General features: G+C 42.3%; 1 protein-coding gene across 3 annotated transcripts; it reads left to right on the forward strand.

Moving 5' to 3' along the window:
* Positions 1–5,263: 5,263 nt before the first annotated feature.
* LOC119024960 (ovochymase-2) lies at positions 5,264–19,029 on the forward strand. 3 transcript variants are annotated; one of them, XM_037108216.1, is made up of 16 exons: positions 5,264–5,525; positions 5,636–5,733; positions 6,410–6,507; positions 6,608–6,780; positions 7,352–7,447; positions 7,533–7,711; positions 7,916–8,117; positions 9,304–9,345; positions 9,477–9,567; positions 9,798–9,931; positions 11,148–11,291; positions 11,777–11,901; positions 11,992–12,138; positions 12,251–12,382; positions 12,643–12,723; positions 17,574–17,714. In XM_037108216.1, the coding sequence occupies exons 1-15, from the start codon at positions 5,441–5,443 to the stop codon at positions 12,691–12,693; spliced, it is 1,797 nt and encodes a 598-aa protein (XP_036964111.1). In that variant the 5' UTR covers positions 5,264–5,440; the 3' UTR covers positions 12,694–12,723; positions 17,574–17,714. The 3 variants fall into 3 exon arrangements, with proteins under 3 accessions (XP_036964111.1, XP_036964112.1, XP_036964110.1); XM_037108215.1 differs by having other exon boundaries at positions 5,271–5,525; positions 11,992–12,085; positions 17,574–19,029; XM_037108217.1 differs by lacking the exons at positions 11,777–11,901; positions 11,992–12,138 and having other exon boundaries at positions 5,267–5,525; positions 17,574–19,029.
* The last annotated feature ends 77 nt before the right edge of the window (positions 19,030–19,106 follow it).

Raw genomic sequence — 19,106 nt, forward strand, 5'->3', positions numbered from 1 at the left:
GTTAAAGTCACTAAATCGTCTTTTCAAATCTATATTTCTGAGTGAAATGAGTTTCTTGACTGAATGCGTAATCATCTAAATTGGAGGAATACTTTGACATTTCTATTTGCTCTGTTGCTGTTGAGAGTTTGATGAGAAGATTGTTATAACTCTACTATACATATATGTTTTTAAATATGAAGCTGCATCTAGCAGCTGGTAAGCTCAGCTTGGTATTAAGACTGGAAACTGGAGGAAACAGCGAGCCTGGCTCTGTCCAAAACTAAGTCTGCCTATAAGCACACACATTAATAAAATATTTCTGAGCCAGGACAGCTCTCTTGTCTCTCCACTGGTTGCCTGTCAACATTTGCACTCCGAAGAAGACTCCTCGTAACACTGCATTATGAGGTTGACCCTTCGGTTTTTGTACAGTTGTAAAAAATAATACGAAACATGCTAATGAGTGAGGCTTAGAAGTAATGTTTACCATGTTCTCTTGTCTTTGTGCAAAGCTAAACTGCCAGCTTGCTACAGACTTAAGACATATTAATCTTCTCATCTAACTTTTGGCAAGAAGGTAAATAAGCATATTTCCCTCGAAAGTTAATTATTTCTTGAATCTGTGTCATCGGGACTATGTGTCCCATGAGAACACAGAGAAAAAAACACATGTACAGAAGTCTCTCGCATGAAGAAACCAAAACTGTTCCAACCTCAACAGAAAATCTTGTGTTCATCGTGTAGAATTGTACAGCTCACAGTCAAACAGCTGAATAGGTTTTCAGAGCCATAGGAAACTAGTCATGTTCAGTTCACAGCTTTAGGATTTGGCAATTAAACTGGTTTACGTGTATAATGATTCTATATTTTATATATAAAAAAAAATTTAACTGAAAAAATAAAATAAAAAAAATTATATTTATATATATATATATATATATATATATATATATATATATATATATATATATATATATATATATATATATATATATATATATATATATATATATATATATATATATATATATATATATATATATATATATATATATATATATATATATATATATATATATATATATATATATATATATATATATATATATATATATATATATATATATATATATATATATATAAATATATATATATATATATATATATATATATATATAAAAAAAAAATTTCCTGCTATAACTAAGTGATGCACTGTTTCATGTAGTAATGTTACCAGTCGGCTTTTTCTCCTGCGTGTGTGAGATTCAGTGGCCTGTGATCAGTCACTGGCAAGAGGAAGTTGTGGTTTATTTTTATTTTTATCAATATCAGCTTGATTTCATGGCTCAATGATTCCGTTTGCTCCTTTTTACATGGTCGGCACAACATGGGTCCATGTGCTTGGGATTTACTAGAGCGCTAATGTTTTTTTGTTTGTTTGTCTCTGAGGTTGTGATTGCATTCAGACTGGTGTCAATGTTCACTTTTAAATATGGTGGTCGTCTTTCATTGGTCGTACTTTAAGAATTGTGATGAGCACAGGTCACTGTGTTCACCTCAAGAAGGAGGAAAATGAGTTCTTGCCACAGTCAATGTGAAACTCCTAAAACAATAAATCAATGGGTGCCTTTTTGTTTGTAAACCAAAAAGAGGGAATAAACTGTGTTTAATCCTCTCCATGACCAAGTGGTGTGATTTGTCTCCACGCTTTAGTTTGAGTTAAAGAGGCCCTCACTTTGTTACACTGAGCAACAGCAGGATTGATGGGGAGACAAATAGTAAGTAAAATGTAAAATGTATTTATAAAAGCACATTTATAACAGTTCACACTGACCAAAGTGCTGTACATAGTGCAAATGCAACATTAGTCCCAATCTGTCCAGCTGACCTGTTTCCTGTGGTGCATAATAGATCTGTCCTGCACTTGCATGCATTGTATCTGGAAGCCGGACTGTAGTGAAAGCTACCAAACAGCTCCATTAAGACTTAATGCTACCATTCAGGATTACACTCGACCCCATGAACGGAAGGGCTGGCCCGTCCTCCTTTTTGTTACCCACTTTAATCTGTAGTAATGACTGTAGGGGCAGTGTTTCTGTTAATGCCTGGGGAGGATCAGCCATGTCTGACATGGTGACCATTTAACACCCCATTATATATGTGGCTGTTAAGTCTTTCATATGTACGTGAATGTAGTTTCTCTTAAGGGTCTTATGCCATAAAAGCTCAGATGGATGAGCTGATGTTATGTGTAAACTCATACAGGGACAGGTAACGTGATTACAGGTTCACATGAACGCTGCTGGGTCTGATCTGTTGCCCTCATTTGACTCCGGTTGCTAAGCAAACTGACGCTGGAGATTGTGTCTGGATATTGTTTCACACTGGAGAGGTTTTGTTTCTCACTGCAAGTGAAGAGGCTGAGGGCAACAGCCTCTTCTTTGACATCATTTAACTCTCCTTGTTTATTATTATACACATTTTGAAACTAGAATTCATCACAGGAATCAGGAAAACTGGATCTGATCCATGTAATACAATCTCAGCGTGAGTAGAACAACTTCAAAACAAATAAAAACTGAATGCAATCCATGCACAATGTCAAACTTCATACAACATTATTACAAAATTGGTAGAAACATATGATGCAAGCATATATTCAATACTCTGTATCATAACAAAAAGTTTAAATGCTAAATACACAGAAAATGTGCTGTAAAGTCTAGGTGCAAAGTTGCATCACATGTATGGAAGCCAATTTCTGCCAGGAACAGTATTTAAAGATGTGTGTGTTTAAATTAAAATTGTACATCAAAACGAAAGAAAAAAATTCCCTTCCTCAAATAAGTTTGGTTTCTTAAGTAAGAAAGAAAGTCCCATGTTATGCTCATTCTTAGGATCATGTTTTAATCTGGGGTTATTCCAGTAAATGTTAACATGCTTTAACGTTCAAAAACACGTTATTCTTCTCATGTCTTCTATGGCTGCAGCTCCTCTATGCTGCACCACCCCATAAAGCTCCGACTTGCCTCACAGGTCTGAGTCTGCACCGCCCAGTCCTGTTTCACAACCTAACAGAAATCCGGATGGTTTTGTTTGCAGGCACAGTTTCCAAATACTGTGTGAATAACATGCTGTTTGAGCATTTCGACACATTCACAGCATCCACCCCTCTGTTTGACCTGCTTTACAATAAAAAAACATGAAAATCTAAAATGCATTATTATTATTCATTTTTATTTAATGCTACATTACCTCCATCTCACATAGTATAAAAAAAGAATATGTGAATATGTAATCTTTTTAGTTGTAAAATACTGAACTGCTGAAAGAAGATATCACTGCACAAAGCACAAAGAAACTCCCCTTCTTATTTATTTTATCATTTTGCAGAAAGTTGTCAGAAACACAACTACCCACATGGGGGGGGGGAAACAGATCCCAGGTAATAGACAGAGCCCTGAATATGACCAAACATGAGGTATATGGTGATTTTGTGCACACACCCTGTCCTAGTTTAGCCTTGTCCCTGTAATGCCAGACAAACTTCTTTTTGGCATCATCCCATCACAAGTAAACGTGCCTTTATTTCTCTGGGGTGAAGCCACAGATTATGCTCGCTGATGAGTCTATGTGCGAGGAAGGAAGCGCCTGAATGCATTTAACATTTCCTCCCACAGACGGAAACACCAGGGGACATTTTTGTCAGTGTCGCCCTGGCGAATGGGCGGCTGGCGGCTGACGTCCCGTCACGTCTCTATATGTGGGTCCTTAGATGCTGAAGTCAGTCGTACAGTGATACGTCAGTATACCGTGCGCCTCTCTCCAACACCTGGCAACAGTCGCACAGCAACTGTGGCCCAGCAACCATGCCAGGCGCTGAGTCACAACAAGCCGTGCTCACCGGTGGGGCCTGGCCCACTGGGCTGCATAAACAGGAACCAGGGGCTTACAGGGCTTAGAGAGGGAGCCCAGACACACACACACACAGACACACACACACACACACACAGACGCTCTCTCTGAGCGTCAATACTGTACATCTGTTAATGAATGTTAAGATGAGGGTTTTTTTCTTAGTACTTAAAGTAATACTTTGGGTCATGTGTGTATACATAGCAGTCCTGCTTAGCACTTCACTGCCCACACAATGGTGATGCAATCTGTATCCAGTTCATGAAAGCTTTTAGCTTTGCTGTGCGGTGAGTCTTTATTGCCACCGAGGAAGTGATGCAATCAGATATCAGCGATGAGATGATCTGTTCTTTAGCTTGGTTCGCCCGCCGCTAGTGAGCCGACTCGTGAACCGCTCTGGCAGCGTTTCTTCTTCGGCTCTTCATCATCAGCACCAAAAAATGCACCACAATACTGGCCCTACTTGGAAAAGGGACTTCTGGTAAATGTAGTGCAAAACCACAATGAAACAAATAAGTGAGAACAGTGTGAATTACTCCTCTAATGTCACAAGGAGTTTTTTTTTTAGGGCAAGTAACCTTCTCTCGCTCCAAATACAGTGACACACAGTTGCAGGAGCTTATCTATTTGTTGGTGCTGAAAGCGCAGAGTAAACTCCCTGTTCTCCTCGTATCTTCCTGGACATTTGCAGATACAGCTTACTGACCGAGTCGTTATGCGTAGGAGGGGTACTTAAAGGTGACGTTTGACCCTCGTCCGGGAAGTCAGAATGACATTTTCGATGTTATAAGGTCAGATTTGTTCCAATTAGGTTTAAACTGTCAAAACACCAGGTTTTCTAAAAGCAGGTTACCGTCACATGCCTCATGTCTGACTCATGCCGTTGTCGCAGATACGCAGCAGTCCAATCATAAAGTGCATGTGGTAAGAGCTCTGTTTCCTGTGTCTTGTCTTATACAGCCTGTCAGAGGTCACGCTGGCCTCCAGAGACTGTCTGGTATTTTCAAGCGTTCACAACAAGCTGACGTAAAAACCTCAAACGCAAAAGTAGAAAGCATCAATATCAACATTGTTTTCTGGAACGGGAAATCATGTTTCCAGTCTGTTTTCAGGCGCAGAGGTCAGGGGGGACGAACGCGCACGGGCGGCGAACAAAACTCCATCAAAATATCGCTCTCTTTTTTCATTTCTTTTCTTTTCTTTCGCTCTATCTGCACCTACGTCAGCGCGCGTGCTCACATGTGCAACAGTAACAGCTAGCCTCCTGTGGGATCTTTGTCTGCGTTTTATGGCTGTTTCTCCTCTTTAAATGTTTTACAGCAGCTGGGCTGTGCCTCTGCAACAAAACTCCACGCAACCGCATCACGGCTGACCTTGAGAGCTCCGACACTTTGACTCAGTAGATAACTGCAGTTCATTTCGTTTGGACTCCCAAGTGCACCGACCACCTGCCGCAAGATTGTTACTGCCTGATGAATAAGTATCTCCTCACACACGTCGGGGTCTATAAAGCAGTTTGTCCCCTTAGTTGGAGCCATTCTCGATGTGTGTGTCGGCGATGAGGACCGGTGCCGCTCTGCTCTCTCTCTGGTTTTGGGTCAGCGCTGGCATCGACGCTGCTCAAACAGGTGAGTGACAGAGTTGGATACCAAACAGGGCGAAGGCCACTTTTCTTGTTTTGCATGGATTCTTCAATGCCGTCGAGACACTGACGTAATGTATATATCCTGTTCGTCAGCTCCAAAGTGTGGGGCCCCTCAGGCGTGGAGCCCGATGGTTCAGTCTCTGAGGGTGGTTGGGGGGGCCGAGGCCACATACGGGTCGCACCCATGGCTGGTCAGTGGTCGTCGCCTCTCCTTCAAACACGATTTCTAGCTGTTGTTTTGTTGTGCAGACTGAGGCTGTGGTTTTCTTTGTTTGCTCAGCCCTGATGGCATCACTACTGAGAATAACCACTTCTTCTATTTCCCACCACGCTGTTATCTGTTATTTCCTGTTCGCTACTGAAGAAGCACTCTGATGAACTTCCTACTAAATGTTGCCCACAGGGGTGTAATGATATACGGTTAATGACCATGATCCAGAGCCTTTTATAATCACTTCCATTTCTTAATTCCATCCTCCCATTGTGGTGGTAATGCACCTCGATGGTAAATGCCACCCGCCATAAAACAGAGCGGGTAGTACTCTAGTCTTAACACTTTAGGCCACAATAATCGTGGAGTAAAATTCTGACATCACGACAGCAGTATTACCTAAACAAGGCCACTAATAACTTAACTGCAAGCATGAACGTTAGCAGCTTCCTAAGAAGTTATTCCAAAATGACCTCTTCTTCTTGTTAGCCGACATGTGAGGAATACTGCTAAATAAATGACACTTTGTTTTTAACTAAAATCCAAATGGGCATCACAATTGAGTTGAATCACAGTGTCAGTAGATTGTTAAGCTCTGAGCATTGACATCCAGATACTTCTCCTGCATCAGTCAAGCTCCTGGTGTCTCTGCTCAGGTTTCCCTGAAGAACAAGGGCTCTCATTTCTGTGGCGGGGCCATCCTGACTGACCGCTGGATCCTGACCGCTGCACACTGCTTTGCATCCCTCTCAAAGTACGCTTGTTACATACCCGAGGACCTTTTTCCTTTTTGTGCCACAGTTTACGGGTTAGGTTAGATTGCTGTGAATTGAACTGTTCTCTTTTTGGTCTAGGGAGTTTCTCAGTGGTGTGAGAGTGGTGGCGGGAGACTTTGACCAGAGAGTGGATGATGAAGAGGAGCAAGTCCTTCTGATCAAGTCTGCATCCGCCCACGAGAAGTACCATCATTCTGTGCCCATGAGCTACGACATAGCTCTGCTGGAGTTGGACCAGCGCATTCGATTCGGCACGTCTGTGTTGAAATGACAGTCACTTACTGTGATACTGATCACGCTTTGTTAAAGGGGTAGTTTGGGTCTTTTGATGTGGAGTCGTATGAGGAAGTTATCCCTAGTCATTGTGTTACCTGCAGTAGATGACCGTCAGCCCCCCCTGCTGTGTGGAGAAGCAGCACGTATCACCGACGGGAAGCAAAGCATTGTGCTTTTAAAAGGGACAAACAAAAGACACACCAACAAAAATGATGCTTTACATTGCTGTCAGACAGCCGTTTCCCTCCACATTCCCTCAATTGTACAACGTCCATACACCTACGCACAAGCACAGCTGCCTCAAAATATAGTGTACACTCAAAAGGTAACATATTCTGTAGGTGTGCCTTCTTTTAGGTGGCTAAAATTTAGGGGTCCGACAATCTGCTTCCCTGTTGGTGCAACGCGCTGCTTCTCCACACGGGGGGCGAGCTGTCCGTCATCTACTGCAGGTGATACACTGACCAGGGATAAGAACCTCACACAAACCCACATCAACAGACCCGCACTATCGCTTTAAGTCACTGATAAGTGTTTTTTCAACAGGAGCTCGAGTCCGGCCAATATGTCTGCCTTTGCCTGATGAGAACATCCCACCTGAAACCAACTGCATTGTGGGTGGATGGGGCAGGGTGAAGGAAAGTAAGTCATTCTCTCACTCCCGCCGGATACTGTTCAAGCAGACGCGAGCTCCTATTTTGTTGAGCTCTAACCTCCTGCTCCCTAGAGGGTCGTCTCCCTGCTGTGCTCAGAGAGGTCCGGTTGGACTTGTTGGACCCGGCCAGATGTAAACATGTCCTCCAGACCGTCAAAAGCTCTCTTCTTAGCCAGAGACCTGCGAGGCCCCTGCCAGCCATGACAGTCCTGTGTGCCGGGCCAGAGAGAGGGGGAAGAGACGCCTGCCAGGTAGAAAAAGCAATGCGCGATCAGAAACATGTTCCTGTCCTTTCCATCAATCCCCTCTCCATTTAGTTCAAGAGCCCAGTTCAACCTGAGCCACTGAAAGCAGCTTCAACTTATATCTGCGACTGAGCCGGCTGTTCCCATGACATTACGCTTTAGCTCCGAACAGGTTTGCAGTGTTTTACTCCTCCCTTCATCCTCCTCCAGGGGGACTCGGGGGGTCCCCTGGTATGTCCGGCAGGTTCAGGCGGCGGTCACTGGGTAGCGCTGGGCGTAACCTCCTGGGGGAAGGGATGCGGTCGGAGCTGGAGAAACAACAGCAGCCGCCCCCCCTCCAGAAGAGGCTCTCCGGGGGTTTTCACTGATGTCAGGCTGCTGCTGCCCTGGATCAAGCGTAAACTGAGAGAGGGTGGGTTAAGACAAGGTTATTACTAGATGAGTCAGGCTGATTGTGTCTCACAAACACATCATCTCAAGATTTGGCTTTTAAAGATAATTTAGTTTATGAAACAAGCCATTTGACCCACTGACTTGACACATGACCCTTGAGAAGTATTGAACATCTGTTGTGTTGGAATAAAAGTTAAGTGAAGATCAGGATTAGGGTTACAAACGCTGGTGACATGACACTTTGATGGACTTTGCCCCCCCTTTGCTTTTTCCTGTCTGTCATTTGGTGTCGGGCAATTAGCTCACAGTGTGCTCATCAGAGTATTTTTGGCTCAAAGCAGTAGCCTGCTGTGACTCAAAAGGGCTGATGAAAGCTGTGAGACCGAACCAAAATAGCGCTGTTACTTGTGATTAAACAAAACATGATGGTCCAAACTCTCCACAGAGCTGAGGGGAGTCCCTTCAAACAACCCCGTTCATATCACACACTCATTAGATCCATCGTTATTAATAAAAAAGAGAAGCATTGAAACTGAAGACTTCCATGATATGTCTGTTATCAAGCACAAAACGGGACCTTGTGTGTTTTCTGGGAATTTATTGGCACACAGAACACACACACAAGAAAAGGTCAAAGAAAATATTAATAGAAAACACACAGTGATATGCTCACCATCAATTTGCAAACTAAGATTTGAATTGGCATCACTATTCACTTTCCAGAGCTGGTAGCTCTATAATGTAAGATTCAGTAGGCACAGGCTATGATCTGTGTATGTACAGAGGTGAAATACATCCAGCAATGTAGAAAATACACCATTACAAGTCAATTACATGAAGAGGAAAAGTCTTTCATAAGCAAAAGAATAGAAGTATTGTCAGCAGAATGAACCAGAAATAAAAGTCCTCATTAAAGGAAAAAATACATATAAATGATACATATTTTGATCATATAGCTCTATACAAATGTACAATTTATGCAAAATACATTTGGGTCATGAACAGTCTATTTGAGCTGCATTATGTGCCGACCCCCTCAGCTATAAACTATTTTATTTAAATGGTAACATGCCAAATGTGTGGGTAAATATGTATACACAGTCAGTGTGCACAGTTTACCAGAATATGTTTGTGTACTGGTATAAGGTTTGATAACAATGGTGTCATATTTGTTAGTTTTTCTGCCTTTGCTGTGTTTCCTTTAGCTGATGAGCAGCAGCAGCAGCAGCAGCGATCGACTTTATCAAGTGAGTTGTTATTTCTCTCATCACAGCAACTTATCATCTATATTTCATCATGCTGCTTTGATGCACACACTACTGTGTGTGTGTGTGTGTGTGTGTGTGTGTGTGTGTGTGTGTGTGTGTGTGTGTGTCAGACCTCTGCAGTGTGAGAGATGGACCTGTAACTGACAGAGAGGACGTCATCAGAAACCCCGCCCACCCTGGTGATCTCTATGACAACAACCAGTGAGTGACACCCCAGATTCTAACTGTGATTTAACTTATTTTCATATTTAAAGTGATAATGCCTGATTTCACAAATCTTTGCTCCTCACTTTAACTGTTACTATTAACACAAACATTTGTCTTCCAGCTCAGGTTTGCCTGACTGTAAGGAGAAGGAGCTTAAGCAATAAATAATAACAGCCTGTGTGTCACAGTTCCCCTGGATGTTTTTAATCTCTGTGTGTCTTCAGGCTGTGTGTGTGGAGCATCAGTGTCCCTCCAGGTTACAGTATTCTCTTGGAGTTTGATCAATTTCACGTGGAGAATGACTCGTACTGCCGCTATGATCGACTCACTGTTTCGGCCGAGAGCCACAGGCCTGTTGGTGAGTTTAGGACGTGAATGCAGAAGCACACGGTGAGATCGAGACTGATACCGAAAACATTCAGTGGCAGCAGAGGCACCCAGGACCTCTGGATTAATGAGGTCAAAACAAAGGTTCATCATTTTAGGAAATATATATCTGGTCTTCATTACATGGGGTGAGAGAGAAAACGATTGATGCAAGTCTGATCTCTGTGTGATAAAGGGAAAGTTCACTCCAAAATCAGAAAATACATGTTTTAGCTCTTTACATGTGGTGCTATTTATCCATCGAGATTGTTTTGATGAGTTATCCATATAGAGGTGTCTGTCTTCTCTCGATCATGAGGGATTTACAAGAAAGGCACTCAGAGCGCCAAAAAAACACATTTAAAAAACACAATGCAGCAATGTCTCTTTTTACAGATTAGGACCTGGTAACTCAAGACAGCCCACAGCCCTTTCATTTAGTAACTACTGTCTTCCTATTAATCAAGACATATGAACCATATCACTGTGCAAAATGAAGCGCGCAAAGTAGAGAATTCACAGTGTTTTCATCACTTGCTATATATTTTGCTAATATATAGGGCAAGTGATGAAAACACTGTGAATTCTCTACTTTGCACGCTTTTGTTTTCCTAATATAGAGGCAAATTCTGTATAACCCCCCCACCCACCACCACCACCACCACCCACCACCACCATCAAAAAAATACTTGAAAAACTTTCCAGGAAATGCAGGTGTCAGATTGGGGGAATTATTATTGTGTGACACATCAAAGACTCTGATTGGCAGTCAGTGTGAAGAGAGACAACAAGGGGAAAAATGTATTGCTTTCTTGTGCAGAGCAGGTCACCCTAATTTCAAAATTGTGAGCTGTTCTGGTTTATGGAATTTACCAAAGTCTTAAATTAATTATTGAATCATTTTGTTCATAAATATCTCATGAGTAATATGTTGCAGGGATCTGAATATAGATGTGCCTTGAAAACCCCTGATCTGTAGAAACTGGATTCAGGATTTCTGGTTTTCTAAATTGTATTTTTTATTTGTTTCCTTTTCGGCGCTTTGAGCACCAAAAGCCATTATATTTGAGAGAAGGCAGACACATCTACGGCTGCTATCGCCACAACGCGACATAACAGGATGTACATATTACACATACACATACCACACATGCTGAACCGCTTTGTATTTTGTCATCGTTTGGCATTTTTCTCTGTTTTTTTTGCAGGGATTTTCTGTGGGAGTGTCCCTCCAGGCCCAGTGCTACTAAATAATTCCCAGGCTGCAACACTTCTCTTCTCCTCTGACATTAACCGATCAGGAAGTGGCTTTGTCATTAGGCATCGTGCTGTCAGGGGACTCTCTGATCCTGGTGGGAGTCACGATAAACAACACAGACACACAGTACAGCACGCAGCCGCACACATCTCTGCATGTTATAAGCAGCACATCTGCAGTGCAGCGCTGCAGGCGGATATACGTTCTGCTCTGTGTCCATCGCTTAAGCTGTATACACACACTGTATATACAGTTCATACACAGTCACACTATCTGCTGTGTGGCATGATTGTGGATCTCGTAGCAACCTGGGAGTTGTGCGGGCAGATGTCCCATGACACAATAATGAGCAGCACAAGACACACACACACACACACACACACACACACACAGTGAGTAGCTGTGGAGTGGATGAACCCAGCTGTTAATAATGGCTCTGTTGTTTTCAGTGTGCAGATAAGTGTGTATTATTTGTGTTAAGCTGGACCTCAGTTAAGTCTAGTAATGCTGGCTGGTCTGTGTTCATGTGTCCCTTGTGTGTGCCGTGTGTGTGCTGTATGTGTGTGTGCGTGTAATCAGAGTGCGGGGCTGTCGTTCTCGTGGAGGGTCAGACTGCCATCCACAGCCCAAATTACCCACAGTTCTACAGTAACGACTGTGTCCTACGCTGGGTCGTCTACGCTCCACGCGGTCACGTTGTGAAGGTGACGCACCAGATCTTCCAGTGGAGCACAAATACACGACTGAGGAATGTTTTTCAAACAAACTTGTGTCACTGTCGCGTTGTGTTCCAGCTTGACTTTGCAGACTTTTCCCTGGAAGAGTCAGACAGATGCGCGTATGATTCCCTCACCGTCCTCGGTGACGTGGAAGGAAGAGACGTAATCGGTAGGATGGGTGGCTCTCCGGGCTGCTTCCCACCTTTGTCTCACCTTATCTTTGTAGGGCTTTGTTCATTTTGTCCCCCTTTTATGTCGTCCCCGTCTTTGTTGCATCGCCGATTCCTGATTGAAAAGCAACATTTCTCTGTTTGTTTTGCTCTGTGTTGTGTAGCCGTGCTGTGCGATGGCGGCGTTCCTCCTCCTGTCCTGTCCTACCGCAGCGTCATGGTGCTTCAGTTCACGTCAGACAGCAGCATCACACACAGAGGCTTCAGCGCCACGCTTACATTCATCAGCCATACAGGTGTGTCCACGGTGTGTGTGTGTGTGATGTCTGGGTCTCATTGTTCCATGATGGTCTAAATCACATTTTGTTTTTAGGTTTTAAAAAAAACAAATCTCCACTAAAGACATATAAAGATTACCAGCAAAACTAAAAACAAAACTATCAAACACGCACGAAAAAAAAACTAACTTTAAGATAAAATAAAAATTTGTCAAAAGAGATGAAAACTTCCTCAAACTTTCTCCCCCACGCACTCTGCCTCTTCTTTTTCCCCGCAGACCTGCATGGCCGGAACGCGACCGATGCGGAGAGCCGAAGAGACGGCCTGAGAGGTCACCGGGGACACGTGGCGTCGTATGGTCGGTGGCTTGTTCAGCCTTTGCATTTCTCCCTCGGCCTCTTTTGCATGTCGATGTGTTGACTTAAGGTTTGTGCATTTAGAAAAGAAGGCAGCAACAGAAACCCTGAGCCTATGGAAAAAGTTGCATAAGCGAGAGAGAATTAGTAACTCTCCTCACCTTGAGGCCTTCTTAAGTGAGGCACTGACATTTCAGCAGCTGTACTGGAACTGCAGTGGGCGCCAACAGGAGCCGGCGGTGCTCAGCGGCTCCCTGTGGCAGGAAGGTGGCTCATCCAGCTCTCCGAGTAAAGACGATATCAAAGAATGAATGAAATTGCTTGTTTCCGCTGGCCACCTGTGGTGTCACCGGCTCAACCCAGCAGCGAGCGTCACAGACATTTAGAATGATAACGCGACATTTAACACTGCTGACACATGAGAAGCACACTGACACACTTTCTCCCGCGAACGGACTGACAGGCACGAACTACTGAAGTGCAAAGTGTGCCAGAATAATTCAGTCCGTGTCTCCACAGCCAACTATAAAGCCTGGACGCAAAAGGAAACAGGTAGCCTGACTCTGTCCAAAGGTAACAACCGCCGACAATAGGTGTTTCGTGCCAGGACGCAGTCACTTCCTCGAATTTTGACTGGTTGTCAGGCAAGATCACAGGAATCCAGGAAATCCTTGACATGAACGCACCTGCCAAGAAAAAGTCTGACGCAGAACCTCCCGTGACTCTGTGGAAGTCACTCTTTGGTTTTGTTTTTTTGTTTGTTTTTTTAACAGACTAGACATGGAAAAGTTTCCCCCAAAATTGAGAATCCTGTCATTATCTATTTACCCAACAAGCTGGCAGGACACAGCCAGGCGAACTGTTTCCCCCTGCTCTCAGTCTGTTCCAGCCAACATGCTGCTGGCTGCAACCCCGTCTTTACTGCACACACATGACAGTGGGATCCATTTAATAAAGTGTAAAATATCCCACAATGTGAAACAGCTTGAGTTTAACCTCCATCGCTTTTGACTGGTTTCACACTGTATTTAACTTTGACTGATGTTATGAAAATCAGTCAAAGCAAATACATTATTTTAATCATTAGTATAAAAGTATACAGACATTGTATAATAAAAGTACCTGTAGTCTGGGTTTTAATGTACCAAATGTTGTTTCAAAAGCCTCTCCAAATTTAACAAAATAACTCGAAGGATCACTGAATACTTTAAATTTTTGGAAACTTTCCAACATTAAAATCACCACCACTTGTCTCAAGCTGTGTTCACACACAGCCTTACCCTCCGCTGTGGCTGATGATCATGGCTCACGTAGGAGTTGGGCTTGTGCAGGCAGATGTCCCATGATACAATAATGAGCCGCACAAGACACACACACACACACACACACACACACACACACACACACAATGTTACAATAGTGGATATTAACGCAAAATATTGGGATCACAGCAAAAAAAGTGTATATATTGGCCGTTCAGAATTTTTAACCCCCCAAATATTCTTATTAACCTCGGCCCCTAAAAAACTGCATATCAGTCGGGCTCTATTTTTTTTGCTTCCTCAATTCAGTAACCAGCAGCACCAGTCCTTTTCCATGCCCTCTGCATCCTCTACTGTATAACCGCACTGGGAGCATGCATGCAACCCAAACAAACAAGCAAGGAACACAAAAAGTAATCGTCAGAACACAGTTTTCCCTGTTCACTTCCTGTACTGAGTGTTCAGGGTGTTTCTGCTCACCTTGATCCCTTCAGAGAGACAAAAATCCCCCAGCAGGCTTTCAGTGCTGACAATAAAACCTGAGAAACAGGTAGATACAACAGAGTGTGTGTGTGTGTGTGTGTGTGTGTGTGTGTGTGTGTGTGTGTGTGTGTGTGTGTGTGTGTGCGTGTGTGTGTGTTTCCCTCAGACAAAGACAGAGAGGCTTCTATGTCCTTTCCCCTCCCTCTGTGCAGACTCCAGACTTCATTCCTCACCTGAACCTTTCTTTTCCTTGATGATTTATTTATTATTAGTCTGTACGTTTCTTTACTCTCTGGATGGTTGTCCTTTGAATTACGACTCAAACTGTGTTTATAGACTCTGTTTGGTTTCCAAATGACAAGAACAGCAGTATACTCCGTATAGAGACTGTGAGACTTTGATTTGTTTTTGTTCTCCTCTCTGCTGTCATCAGCTCCGTCTCCTCTGCGTCTTTCTTCAGACTCTTTCCTTTCTGCTGTCTGTTTTTCACCACCTGTTTTCTCTCTGCCTCTCTCCTGTTGTAAACCTGTCAGCTCTCTGTGCCTGTGTGTAGGTGTGTGTGGGTGTGTTTGTTTCTTCCGCTAGAATCGTATCTCCAGAGTTCACCCTCAACTCACCATTGGGACTGTGATGCTGCTTTGCTTCAGCTGTAACCATCTCTCTATACTGTGTAAGTAGAGGCTCCGCCCATCCAGGTGTGCACTGACTCTGGGTGGGCGGAGCCATTGACTAAGGCTGAGAAAACACATTCTTTAAGGCCACATTTACACATAGCCGGGTATTTAGAGAAACAAATATTCCCCCCCCATTTTCAATAATAACATTGTGCACACAACATCGTTTTCAAAAAAGTTGTCATTTACATTAACCCACATAAATACGCCATCGAGCGCCATTATAACTATGCCAAAACTATGGGCGGCAATGTAGGGAGAAGGATAAAGCCATGCGAGCCAATCAGAATCCTCAGAATCGACAACAACGAATAACTAGAGCGACTTCCTGTTCCTTTCGAAATATGGTGCGAGGTTTGTTCATGTGGACAGACAGCAAAGTTGAGAGGGCTGTATACAGGGTTGTGTCTTTAAAAAATGTGTTTCAATTCAGTGACCTTAAAGGTGCAAAAAGTGACAGGGAAAGATACTTGAAAGTTGATTCTCAGTCCCAGGTCGTCTAATGATCGGTAGGTTTGGCCTTTCACAGACCCAATGCTTCAGTATTAGAATGAAACTCAACAGTCAACCATCTAACTGTACATATTGCACCTTTAACACTTTCAAAGTACGTAATACTGTTAATAGAACAACTGATATTCCACATGTAATGCCACACTCTTTCAGCTGATGTCTGAAAGAGTGTGGCATTATGTGTGGAATGTCAGTTATAGCAGCTAGTAGTGGTAACAAACTGTTACTTACCGACACTAACCATGACCACAAAAACATGAGCTCTTGAAGCTAGCTAAAATTTGGTGAAAAATCTGTACTGCTACTACTACTACTATTACTACTACTACTAATGATAATGATAGTAATAATAATCTGTATCTATAAAACAAAGTCAGCTGCAGGATTTTAACGATCAGCACCAAATCAAACAGAAAGAGACAGAAGAAATGTCAGTCGTTATCAGGCTTCAGCAGAGCTTGATGACGAGGGGATCATTTGAATCAGGTGTGCTGGAGCAGGGAAACATGTGAAGCATGCAGGGGAGAGTGACCCCAGGACCAGGACTGAAGAACACTGCCCTGTGATGAAGATAAAAACAACAGCGATGACACGCAAAAAAAGATATGTTGGAGAAGAAAAAACTAATTATTTAAATCTGTCTTTGAATCCAAGTTGACTTCATGTTTGTTTTTGTCTGAATTCATCATATAATTTAGCAAAACAAGAATAAGGGTTGAATAAGATTAATATCCTTGGCCAAAGTCACTCAATAGTTCTGCAGTTTACCAGGCCGTCAGGGTGCCAGTGAACACAACAGTGAACTGCACATCCCCAGACAGAGATGAATATCATCAAATACAGCAACCTACCCAGTGTTTTGTCCACACAGCGTGTGTGTTTGCCGAAAACAGGAAAACATCATACTCTTATTCATCTATATCAAGACACTAAACTCTGGAGAGCTGTTTGGATCCAGCGCCAGATGATTCATTTCTCAAGATACTGCAACATCCAGTTCCAAACCTTTTTGTAGTGACTGACATGTCAGAACACCATGTTTCTTTTTCTTTTTATGGCTAAACATGGCAACCTCTCACACAGCACCTGCTTGTTCTGCTGTTTTGTAACACTGTTATATTTGCAGCACTCAGGATGTTGCTTGCCAGTAGCCTATACGATATGTACGACAGAAAAATCCAAACATCACCTGGTCCTCAAGTAAATGTACCGCGTGCCCGATTTGGCCTTGACTTTGACACGTGGGTTCTAGGTTGCTGCATTCAAATACTTCTGAGACATCTTTAAAAAAAGAAAGAAAAAAGAGTGATACCGTAAATAAATGAGGACACATTAGTCACCCAGCCACCCAGCACTATAACCAGCACCCACAACACAGAACTTGCAGCCACCTTTTAAGTGTTTGTCTTATAAACATTCATTTCATACTCCGCAGGAAGTGACCTTGCATTTTCTATGGACACTCTGATTGATATCAGTAGAAAAGTGCGTGAGAGGGGAAAGTCATGTGGAGGTACATAGCACCTCCTAGTGGCAGTTTACTGGAAGTTACTCTGAATAACGTGTGATTCTCTAAGCATTTATAGTTGTTGTGTTTATACAAAATGCTGTTGGATAAATAAGGCATGCCATACTGACCTTTTCTTATTTATTCATTTATTTATTTATTAATTTGTACATCAGATTTTTTCTTGACCGATATTTGACATGAGGCCATGCAGTGCTTTAATTATTTGCAGAGGAGTGATCGTGACAGCTTATATGTTTACTTTTACATATTTATTTGATATTGAGAAGCATGTAATGAGACAGCTAATGTACAGCATGCCTCCCCTGGTGCCTGCTTCATGCTTTCTTTCCTGTCTGGGCTTGTTTTTGTGTGCAGATTCCTTTCATAATTCTACATCATTCTATTTTTAGTGAACTTGGATGTAGCAGACCCAGTTATGCAGGAGTCAAGCAGCAGAGCTCTGTCCCATCGGGGCGACGTGCACCCTGAGACCTCGGAGGATCCCAGACTGCTTATGGAAATGGGCTCAGACGATGAAGACTACAGCGGAGAATCCACAGGGAGTGGGTGGTGACATACTGGAGCGGCCTCTGGACAAAAATACATCTCCATATGTGTAATATTCATTATACTGCTTTGGTCTTGACTGAACATCTCAACAACTACTGGATGTATTACCGCGTATTGTTCGTACATTCACACATTCTGATCATAGATTCAGTTTGATAAAGGTCAAGTGTGATGGATTCAGGGCCAGAGATGGAATATAGTATTCATTATCAGCTTTTCATGAGTCTGTTATATCCTGCATTTAATAATTACTGTGTGTTCGTTTTCTCAGAATGAGCCTTATTGTATCTTCATACCTTCTTTTGTAGAGTCCACCATGTTTCAGAATAGACAAGTCAGACACCTGTTCCCCTTGTTATTTCTTGATTTTCTGACCAGTGATGTCACATGAAACCGAATGCAAAATCAAAACAATTCACTGAGATGATATTAAATAAATGAAACAATGTGACTTACAGTTTCTGCAATATGAAATAATCTAACTCGACCTTTTTAAGGGACTGAATTAGTTTATTTATGAATTTATATTTGTTCTCATTATCATTTTGATGTCGGTCTGTCACCTCCACTTTGTTTCCATTATCATCGCTGAAATATCTCAACAACTATTCCCTCGTCCCCAAAAGGTTGAAACTACAAAACCACATGTGTGGATTTGAGTGAAATGTCTTGACATCTTTCTGATGGATTGAAATTAATTGAATTTCTGATAAACCTTTAAGCATATATCTAGTGCTAGCATCAGGACAACATTTCAATGTGACCAATATGATCGGAGATCTGCAGACCTAATCGCCATCACAGTATACTCTGTGTTTAGTGCTCGTTGGCAAGTGTTAGCACGCAAAGATGGTAGATACAGTAAACATACCTACAGTACATGTTCACATTGTCATTGTTAGCATGTTAGCATGTATTTATACCCTCACAGCTGCAAAAGTGCATGAACCCTTTACATCTGTAAACAAAACTGGTATCAATCAATTGAAAGATATGGCTTTTCTAAAATATTCAAAACACTCTATATTGTACTTGTAAGCAGTGTTAATTCATGTAATGGGGGGGTTGGTGTATAAACACATATATCTTCATATTTGCTGACAAATAGCACACATTAACCTATAGTTATAAACCATTTACTAAATGTCTGTACACTGTTCATATATGTGGACTTACAGTAAGTTGTTCTTTCTTTACACTATGAGAGGTGTCCTATGTTTTACATGTTTGTAGTTGCTTACATCATTTATGTAAAGTACTTTGTTCCTTATTAAAGGCTATTATAGATAAAGTTTACATTATCTCCCTTTTATGGCACTTGTTCTGATAGCTCTGCACACATGCAATAATGCCTCAGTAGTGTTTGCAGGCCT

Source organism: Acanthopagrus latus, chromosome 8, assembly GCF_904848185.1.
Source record: "Acanthopagrus latus isolate v.2019 chromosome 8, fAcaLat1.1, whole genome shotgun sequence".
In the NCBI taxonomy this organism is placed as follows: Eukaryota; Metazoa; Chordata; class Actinopteri; order Spariformes; family Sparidae; genus Acanthopagrus; species Acanthopagrus latus.